This window comes from Poecilia mexicana, unplaced genomic scaffold (genome assembly GCF_051168715.1).
Source record: "Poecilia mexicana isolate PSO_F unplaced genomic scaffold, ASM5116871v1 scaffold_15, whole genome shotgun sequence".
NCBI classification, from domain to species: domain Eukaryota; kingdom Metazoa; phylum Chordata; class Actinopteri; order Cyprinodontiformes; family Poeciliidae; genus Poecilia; species Poecilia mexicana.
Genome location: NW_028263384.1, coordinates 2877896 through 2888614, shown reverse-complemented (window position 1 = coordinate 2888614; position 10719 = coordinate 2877896). Strand labels below are relative to the sequence as shown.

Genomic DNA, 10719 nt, shown 5'->3' with positions numbered 1-10719 from the left:
TTCTGGTCCCTTTGTTACAGTTTGATTTACTGACATTCTGTAGGTCTGCTGAGGGTTCTGTGGTTGCTGTGGTACAGTGGTCAGAGCTCGTTAGAATTGATAAGACTTCCACTGACTGTGATGATCTGGACATGAAAACTATTAAAATAGTAATTAAAGGAATCTCTAAACCACTAACTTATATTTGCAATTTATCATTTCAAACAGGATCATTTCCCAACAAAATGAAAATAGCTAAGGTCAAACCAATGTATAAAACTGGCAACAAACACCTCTTCACTAACTACAGGCCTGTCTCTCTTCTCCCACAATTTTCTAAAATCCTGGAAAAACTCTTTAAGAAAAGACTGGAACAATTCATAGAAAAACATTCGCTACTTATTAGCAGTCAATATGGATTCAGAGCAAACCGGTCAACATCGCTGGCTGTAACTGACTTAATAGAAGAAATAACCAACGCAACAGATAGTAAGAAACTGGCAGTAGGGATATTTATAGATCTAAAGAAAGCTTTTGATACAATAAATCATGAAATCTTACTTAAAAAATTAGAACGCTATGGAATTAGGGGAGTAGTTTCTGACTGGATGAGGAGTTATTTAAAGAGCCGGAAACAATTTGTGAAATTGGGAGATGTGGAATCTGATTGGCAGGAGACTGTCTGTGGAGTACCACAAGGATCAGTATTGGGACCAATTTTATTTAATCTTTATATAAATGATATCAGTAAAGTGTCCAATGTATTAAAATTTATCTTATTCGCTGATGACACAAATATTCTAGCCTCTGGCGACAATTTAGAGCATCTTCTCTCAACAGTCACTTCAGAGATTAGTAAGTTAAAGATATGGTTTGACCATAACAAATTATCCCTAAATTTGGACAAGACGAAAATCATGGTCTTTGGGAACTGTTATAAAAATACTGAAATCCAAGTTCAAATAGAGGACGTAACTCTACAAAGGGTTTTTGCTAATAAGTTCCTCGGTCTAATAATAGATGACAAAATCAGTTGGAAACCTCATATTAAACATTTACAGAGTAAACTCAGTAGAAGTATATCCATATTGGCTAGAGCTAGACATGTATTGAATGCTAAATCACTTCATATTCTATATAACTCTCTGATTTTACCATATCTATCATATTGCTGTGAAGTGTGGGGAGTTAATTACAAGAGCTCTTTACATCCGGTAACCGTCCTACAGAAACGAGCCATTAGAATCATCCACAATGTCGGTTATTATGAGCACACAAACCCGCTCTTCATAAAATCCAGAATTCTCAAATTTGACGAGCTTGTAGAATTTAAAATGGCTCAGTTTATGTTCAAAGTATCTAAAAAGTTGTTACCTGAGCACATACAGAGCACGTTTTCTGAAAGAGAAGGGGGGTATAACTTAAGGGGTCACTCAAACTTCAAGATCCGCAATCTTAGAACAACAAGAAAAAGCTTCTGTATTTCAATTAAAGGTGTAAAGTTATGGAACAAGTTACATGAAGATTTAAAACAAAGCAATAGTTTAACACAATTCAAAAGAAAGTACAAAGAGGTAATTTTCAATAGATACACATATGGGTGACAGAAAGCAATAAGGTGTGTATTGCAGATAACTTGGTGTAAGGGTTTAGAAAGACAAACCAGCATAAAATGGGAAAATGTATAGGTAAATATTAGTAACTGTTACTTCTGACTGCCACTTTGATTTTGATTTTTTTAATGACAGTAGGACTCTAAAGTTTCAAGTGTTTAAGGGGTAGGAGTTTATAAGTTCTCACTTCTTCCTACCCCATTTTGAGCATGATATGTTAACTGAAACAAAAAATCTGTATTTTCTCTTCTTTCTTATGCACTTCTTGTTACTGTGCACTATTTTATTTTTATATTTGTATCATGTTCGAATAAAATTTCATTTCAATTTCATTTCAATTTCATTTCATTTCAATTTTCAATGTCATTTTTGCAAAGGAAAGTTTAAACTTTAATGTCTCCTGAGATGCATTTTCTCTAAGTGTCCAATTTTTTTAATTTTCTATAGTAAAAAATAAAAAAGTGCTTAGCAGAAAAAAACCAAGTGCCTGCTGTCAATTACCTCCAGCAGCTTTCCCCATTGATTCACTTTGAGAGCAAGAAAGCAAAAATGAATGAAGGTAAACGATGAGCATCAGTGGCATGGGAGGGAAACTGCTTTAATTTTCCGCAGTGAGTGAATCAAGTGCAGGACATTGGAGGTGAGGTGAATGAGACTGAGCTTGTAGCGGAGTAAAGTAAGACTGACACGCTCTGTGCTGCTTCTGGAGCCGCGTTTACATCCACCGTGGCTTTGGCTCCACTGCGTTGGCAGATGACAGCTTTCTCTAGCTTATTATTCTTCCCCTAGACTCTGCAAAAAAGAGATTATGCAAATACACACTTTCTAAAGTTTTCTCTGCTTGATTCTTTTCAACTCCTTCTCTTCCCCCACCTCCTCCATTTTCTTTGCCCTGCATCTGGGTCTGTGTGTAACCAGACTCTTCTGGGTGTGCTGAGTACATGTTTACCGTACTCACGCCTACAAGTGTGCTTTAAATCGGTACAGATGAAAGTTGTGCAAATGAATTCTTGAGATACAAATTTACATTCATTCACACAAAAACACACACACACAAATAGACACAGCCACACACTGAAAATCCACAATCCTCGTATAATCCCACCAGCATCCTAATCTTGGATGTTTTCCTTACGGTTTGCAGCTTGCACCACAAGCTCAATTACGTGAACAAAAGGAAATATTCACCAACAATCTGTTGGCCATTGAAGGTTAGACCTCACCAATTTACATATGTTATTTTTGGTTTTAAAATTGAGCTTTTTCTTGTCACTGTTTGCAACACAGACATTCAACTTGGATTTTCTTCTCCAATATACAACACTTTCACCAGATTTAGTGAAGCTAACCCAGTGAGGTTTCTAGTTTAAAGAAACCAGTCTAAGTTCCTGAAACGTTCAGTGTAGCCATGCCTCAACATAGCTACATATAGCTATGTTTGTAAGCTACCTTGTAAATTTGTTGAATCTCAGTAATTTTTCTCTTGCTATATGAAGTCATTCAAACATTTCCACAGAAGTTTCACTTTTTCATATTCAATGACAGTGCAGCCTGATAAAACCAGCCCCACATTCTATGCTTTGCTTCGTACTGAAGGTCTGGACCCTTCAGTACAAAGCAACTCACTAAGAGTGAGTCTGAAACTAATGGTTCCTGGAAGCCTGAGCTCTGCTGAGGTCTGAAATCTTACCCAATCGGTAACGTTTGGCTGTGACACTAGCTCCATTGTAAAGGAAGCTGCGCTATGAAGCTTACCAGAAGCTGTGTGTGATGTAAACAACCATCACCCATAATGGAGAGATACTGGTTGCTTCTGACCAGGAACAATGTATTCCTGCTAATGGGAGGAGCCAGGGCAGCTTGATTTTTTATTTTTATTTTTTTCACTATTATCTGTCTCATATTCTATCACTGGATATGGACACAGTTTTAACAAATATGTAAAAGATAACATTTTTATAAAAAATTACCTACTGAAGCCTTAACAGCAACAGAACAAAAAATTGGAACAAACTAATCTGACCTGAAATCAATGGTCTGATCTGCGGTCTGTTGCATAGCAACTTGCTTTTATTTCTGATTACGTCAGATAATGTTTGTTGATGAGAACTGAGTCTCAGTTTAAGTCAACTCTCAAACTTTTAGAGCACAATTTAAGTCAAGTCTAAAGTTTTTTTTTGTATTTTGAGTGAAACTACTTGAATATTTTACTTCAGTTGAACAGTTACAGTATGTACAACTTTATGTTGCTTCTGTGATGTCACATCATTTAAACAGCCAATCTATTATAACGTTATTCCCTCATCAAAAACACACCTGGACTGTTGCCTTGATTCTTTCAAACATGTTTGAAAAATCCTTGAATCTCCATGGCAACCATTCAACTATGACAAACACTGATCGACCAAGCCCCACGCCTTCTCCTAAAATGCAGTTTCCAAGTTTCCGCCACACAGAGCAGCCGTCCACTGCAACTCCCACACTCAGCTCCTTCAGACTAGCCAGTAGCAATTAGCAAACGCCTGGTAGAATCGCTGAGCTCATTATAGGAGCTATTTCTCAGTGAAACACTGGTAAAAACGTTGATAAAGGGTTAATAGAGGAGCCATGTTGTGATGACTTCCTGAACGCAGAGTTTCAGAATGAGCAGGAGATTTTAAAGAAACAGGGGCTCAAATTCAAAGTGATGAACATCTAAATCAAATTTCTTTTAAGCCATTTTTGATATATACAGCATTTTTATAACAACTGAAGTAACATAGTTACTTGATTAAGCTATAAACTATGTGCTTGAAAAGATTAAAGCTGAATCAAACATAAGCATCTTACATCCTCAGCGTGAGTGAGCTGAGGAAGTACCTCTATTCAGATGCATTCACAATATGAATAGAAGTTCAGATTGTGAATGCTTTTGCAAATGATTGTATTTCAGTGTTCTCTAATGTAAATAATACTAATTTAAATTGCCTTTTCCCTCTCTTTTCCTCTTCCATGTCCGGTTTGACTCCTGTGCTCTACAAAACAGGTAAGCAATAAAATATTTATTCTGCCCATCTATCCATCCCTTTTTCCATCCCTCCTTCATTCCATCTGTCCATCCTCCCTCTTTCCGTCCGTCCAGTAGATTTTTACATGTTCTCTGCCTGTAGCCACACGTTGCCCCCGTGGCTGAGCATACATCTGTGCATAGCTCTGTGTTCAGGCAGTGTAATAATGCATGGATGGTGCTGCTACTCTAGCGTGCAGGGACGCAGTGATATGCCAAGGCCTGTGTGCTTAAAGCTCAAGCTGCCTAAATGGCCAGTAGCCGCTGCCTCAGAGGGTAGACCTTGCCTTGTCCTTGAACCACTTTACTCCCAAAACACAAGTTCTGAAGCAAGAGGAATGTGAGGGAGCAAAAACAACACAGGAACAATAAGTGAGGACAGATTTCCTTTTTCTCTGGAGGGGGACGGCTTTGGGAATTAATTATTTTTGCAGAAATGCAAACATTGTATTCTGCAAAAAATGTCAGCACCCTGTAGAGCAGGAGATCAGCAGATATAACAGCATGCAGTGAGAGTTGGACAACATCAAGGAGAGCTTTCCTTTCGCAATTTAACGTGACCTCTGTGACTTTAGAAGAGAGTGAGTGTAAAGGCTGAGGAGCCTGGAGGAGATGGAGAAAGACAGATGCGTGAACATGGAAAGAAAGGGTGGAGACAGCGAACAGACAGGGCTGTATAAAAAGATGCTAGTGTGAAGCAGGAATAGAAATAGTTCCATGTGAGAGATACCGATGGAAAGACTAAAGGATGGAACAAATTTTGGATTAAATGGTGGGTCTGAAGAAAATTCATAGCCATTAAGCACAGAGGAGGAGTGAAAACGTCTGGGTTATGGTTTGCAAATGCTTATGCAAACCTTACTTATGAAAGCTGAGGCAAAATGACGATGTCAAGTCAGTTCATCGTAGCTCTGCATAAAGACTAGAGGCAATAAACACCTAGCTTTGGTGCTAATGGCATTCAAAGTCGCTAATTATGATGCTATTTTAGTTCATCTTTGCAGAGACGAGTTTTTAAAATGAACAGTATCTGAGAATGTCTTACAGGCACAAGAGATTTCTTAATCTGTAGCAACTGGTCGATTTTTCTTCACTACAAACATTTTCTTGCCTAATTTTCAGGCATTGTTAATTCATTTCAAGCATATATATGGAGCTTGTGCAGCTAACATAATAGAATTCCTTGATTTTGTTCAAATTACTTTCTTTGCTCTTAGGTTCTCATTCTGTGTCCTGCATTCTCATTCAGTTTGCTGTACAAATTGTCAGAGGGACAAACAGAATCAGTCTTGTATTGGTTCCTGATAAAATACGCCAATAAAGATATGGACTAAGATGATGTAACCCAAAATTAGAAACGGGGTCATTACCCGAAGATGTGTGGCCTTCAGTTTGTGCAGGTACTCTTAGATTTTGCTTTTTAGAAACATTGCCTTTCCTGAATGCTCCCAGCCACTTTCACCATAGTAAAAATGAACTTTTACATTTCATTCCAATTTTAACTCCTGGTAGTTAATTAAAAGATAAATGAAAAAGTAAAATAAAATGCCACAGGGAAATTACAATAAAACTTTGGGAAACTATGGCCACAGTTCCCACTAAATACACTGAAAAAAATAACTCTTTGGATTAACATAAAAAAATCATGGAAAGATTTTCCACCTGATGACTTTGCTTTATTTCAGCACTATGTAATTTTGTTACTCCGATTTAAAGGAAATGTGTTGGTTCAACTTAATTTATTAAGGTTATTCCAATTTAAAGCAAATGTGTTGGCTCAACTTAATTTTTGTGGTTGATTCAACTTATTTACTTTAGTTGGACCCAATGTAATTTAATAGAACCAGACCAACTAATTTTACACTGATACCTTCACACTACTTAATTATGTTGATCCAACTCATGAAAATTAAGTTAGCTGAACAAACATGCTTCATGCTGAAAGAAAGCTATTTAATCGTGTGGAAAATCTTTCCATGATTGAATTATGTTAAATCAAAGACATTTTCTTAAGTGCTATTAAATGAAGTGTTTTAAGACCACACTGAAAGAAGAAAGAACACTCAACAATGAGAAAAAGTACAACATGAACTGTATTTTCAAAATTGTTATCCATTTTCTTTTTACACAGCACAAAAAACAGCTGAGTTGAAAGTTGAAATAAACAACAAAAGGTCAGTTTTGTTATTCCAGAAAAAAACTGGGCTGTGTTTAGCATAGATCAAATTCTTAACAACATAAAAAGTGTCAGTAAATTCGCTCAACTTTGCGAAATGTAACAGTTAAAATTTAGTTTTCCATTGAGGTCTTTAGAAAAACATGTAAAGATGCATTGCTCAAGTTGTTCATCACTTCCACCCCGTCCAGGACAATCCCAACATCCTCAATGGCATCGCCAGGCTCTGCACTCTCCGGTCGAATAACGAAGATTCCACAGACGGTCTCGGCCATTTGTGCACCTTGATGATGGGAACATGGGTGGGGTATTGGGGTGGGAGAGATTTCACATCTCATTAAATAAAAAAATAACTTTACACTTATTTGGCTGACTCAACAACAGCTAAGGTCCATCAAAGACCTGTCTGTGTTAATTGTGAGTCCAGTGGTAAGATTTTCCATTTAGAAAAGGAACCATATTTTCTACATTTTCACAAAAATCGTCTTATAATCCGGTGCACCTTGTGGTGCGGAAAATACGGTATATTGTCTCATATGGAAAAACATGAAGAGAAGGGATGAATCCCAAATAGGCCCCATATTCCATGGCCTGTTCTCCTCAATTGAAATGACAGTCTGAGGATCCACCACACAGACTGTCATTCTAAACCAGTCCTACTTATGTGCAAACAAAGCCCTGACTCTGTACACAAACCAAACATCTTATACATGAAGAACCTGTCTTGTTTTCTGGATGGAGGAAATGCCATGACTATGTGTGGTAGTTATTTCCAAATAGATCAGTACTAACATCTTAGGTAAAGTTACTTAATATTTTTGTCTGCATATGAAACAATGTTAGAAAAAAAGGCTAAATAAAACAGGCCAAAGATCTTTTTGTGGAGTTTAACTCACCTAAAAATCCTCATTTTAAACCCACTTAACAATAACGGTAATTATATCAATCTAACTAATTATTATCCTTTTCTGTGGGAGAAATCTAAAAGCATCTCAAAAGTCAAATTAAAATTGAATGTACCCAAGTGAAAAAAAAGAAGAGTTTTAATGATCTTCTCTTACTTTAAATTTATTGGTAATTCACAGGAAGTCCAATTAACTCCAACTATAATCACCTCTTTTGTGGACACAAAGATAAATTAACATACCATGTACTCTTTCTCCAGCTTCTCTGGATCTTCATCCAGGTATGCACACAGACCTTTTAGGATCCACTCTCGTCTGACTTCAGCAGTGTTTTCCTAAATATGCAGATCAGAAAACAATGAGAACAACCGCAAAAATCCAGCAGTATACTATAGGGTCACACAATTGAAAACTTAAATTCAAATGAAGTCACAACAAAAGTGATCAGTGGCTTGCAGCCTATTTGAAAGATCTTTAAAATTGTTATTCTCCTTTCATTATGCCATGACTAAAATTAAGTTTAACATTTTATTTAAACTTCTAACTGAAGCTGTCACCTAAGAAATATTTATGTCTGAAACAAGGGTACAGTATAGAGGGATATACTGTGAAAAGTCTAGTTCCTCTGCCTTCTCCCAGTGCTAGAAACAACCAGTCAGTGGCAGGAGAGTTTTAGTGCGGTCAATCCCAATCTCATGTTGCTGCTCATCCTTCTTCCCCCTTGCTCTGTACTATTCTGTAGCTAGCATAGGGCTGATAGCAGCTCATATCTACTAGACAGAGAGAGACAACACTCCTTACAGTTCCACATCCCCACGCAAATAAAGACAAATAAAACTGACTTACCAAATACAAGTTCAGCTGAACCCTTATAATCGCTCTAACACTAGATTCAGTCATTTTGAGATCTGGCAAAACTTACCATTAGCCACTGCAATCTAAAACTTGATGGCCGATGACCCCCTTCACCAGTGCTTATGTAGGTGGATAACAGACAGGTGATGTTCTGAAAGAGATCAGATTTTCAAACATTAAAATATGTAATTCACCCTGAGCAGAGTTGTATCTGAACATTCAAACTTTTAGTACAAGTCTCTTGAATGGATCATGAATCAATCAATCAAATTTTATTTGTACAGCACATTTCAGCAGAAAGGCATTTCAAAGGGCTTTACATAATTAAAAACAGAAACACAGAGTCACGCAACATTTAATAAACAGTGAAACAGATAAAAAGTAAAGCCAAAAACATTAAAAACATTGAAGACATTAAAACCGCACTAAGCCTAATTTAGCTATAAGCAACTCTAAACAGGTGGGTTTTAAGTTGAGATTTAAAGGCACCCAGTGTTTCAGCTGTTCTGAAACTGAATATAATCACTGGGCACATGCAAGCATATGTGCAGAACAGTGGTGACTTGAACATGGTAGAAAGCAATAAAAATATAAAACATAAAAATCAAAACAAAAACCTCAACATTTCAAAATTAAACCGATAAACTTAAAAATTGTTTTTGAACTACAATTATTTGGGGAAAAACAAGTACAATAACAAAATACATCTTTAGAGCAGAGGAATATATGTATTTAAAAAATAAGAAAGCTCAAGTCTGTTCATGGACTAATAGGAATAATGGACAATCCTCTGAGTGTTTCAGCCAGAAAAAAATACTAGAAATCCATAGTTAGCAGGTGGACATTTATGTGGACATTGCAAGCACATTTAAAGCTCTAACAGCAAAGGTTTCCACAGGTTCCTCTGACTCAAATTTAATACTTTTTATTATTAATAAATTAAGAATCTGTATTACGATAGAAAGCCACAAAAGTGTGTGTGCATCCAATGTCCACTCTGCATTTACCTACATAATAACAGTACTGAAATTAAATAATAATAATAATAAAAAAACATTTAAATAGACTTATGTTTGGCCCCAGTGTTTAAAATCCACTAAACCTCAGACTTCAGAGTTTGTATGGCACCAGATGCTGAATTTACATCAGTCCAACTTTTTTCCAGGGAGTTTTAACAACCTGAGGAGGAGCAAAACTGTGACATTTATGGGGTCCGTTTTTTGTCTTGATAGCAGCTTTGTGTCCCTTACACTGCTTCATGTGATGTTAGCATGATTTGAGTACATCAATTACATAGAAACGTGACCGAACATAGAAAAAAATGTTTTTTTTTAAAAGTCTGATGATATTAATTTGCATCTTTTTATTTCGATTTTTATTTTGATTTAGACGGATGAAAATAGACTGAATCTTACCTTTTTCAAATTAAGCAGATCCAAATCAGGAATCTTCCCGCTTCTCTTGAAAGAACAGTTTGAAGTTTTCCCAGACACAAGATCTCGCGTGATCTCGCTAGCATCTCGCGTGATCTTCCGTAATTTCGCTAGCATCTCGCGTGATCTTCCATAATTTCGCTAGCATCTCGCGTGATCTTCCGTAATCTCGCCAGTGTCTCGCGTGATCTCCGGGTCTCGCTAGACCCTCTTCGGCGGGAGATTAGTCTGACTACATTGAATCACGTTGTCTCAACTTGAATACATTTTATTAACGCTAGGTTGTTGAATTTTATGTTTATTTGACGTGATTTTGTCATATTTGCCTTTGAAACATAAAATAATTCTGTTAAACATGTTATTTTTTATAAATGCAATGACCACATCAATTCAGTTGTGCTTTGACACAAGCATGGAGCAAGCAGGAAATGGTGCAAATGTTAGAAAAACGCTGATTAATTACCAGCTAACCATCACTTCATGTGATGTTAACACATGTTAGCCACTGACATGAGTACATCAATTACATAGTGTGAAGGTATCACTGTTAAATAAGTTGGTTTCAACTAAATTTGCATTCATCTTAATCAAGTAAAGTCAATTATTTGGTCCAAAACATTGCAAATTAGTTGGTCTGGTTCTATTAAATTACATTGGGTCCAACTAAAGTAAATAAGTTGAATCAACCACAAAAGTTAAGTTGAGCCAACAC

General features: G+C 36.5%; 1 protein-coding gene across 1 annotated transcript; it reads right to left on the bottom strand.

The window, feature by feature from the left end:
* Positions 1-6713: 6713 nt before the first annotated feature.
* LOC148155243 (uncharacterized) lies at positions 6714-10400 on the bottom strand. The gene is made up of 4 exons (XM_088013196.1): positions 9990-10400; positions 8642-8725; positions 7962-8054; positions 6714-7097 (listed from the first exon to the last, which is right to left on the bottom strand). Exons 1-4 carry the CDS (start codon positions 10122-10124, stop codon positions 6987-6989), a joined length of 423 nt encoding a protein of 140 aa, XP_087869322.1. The 5' UTR covers positions 10125-10400; the 3' UTR covers positions 6714-6986.
* Between the last annotated feature and the right edge of the window lie 319 nt (positions 10401-10719).

What these genes read in the sequence shown, in the direction of transcription:
- LOC148155243 (XM_088013196.1), bottom strand. Translation starts at nt 10,124, where the DNA reads ATGCTAGCGAAATTACGGAAGATCACGCGAGATGCTAGCGAGATCACG. An exon ending in ATCTGCTTAATTTGAAAAAG is followed by an intron (nt 8,726 to 9,989) that starts GTAAGATTCAGT and finishes GATCTCTTTCAG; the next exon opens with AACATCACCTGTCTGTTATC. An exon ending in TTAGATTGCAGTGGCTAATG is followed by an intron (nt 8,055 to 8,641) that starts GTAAGTTTTGCC and finishes CTGCATATTTAG; the next exon opens with GAAAACACTGCTGAAGTCAG.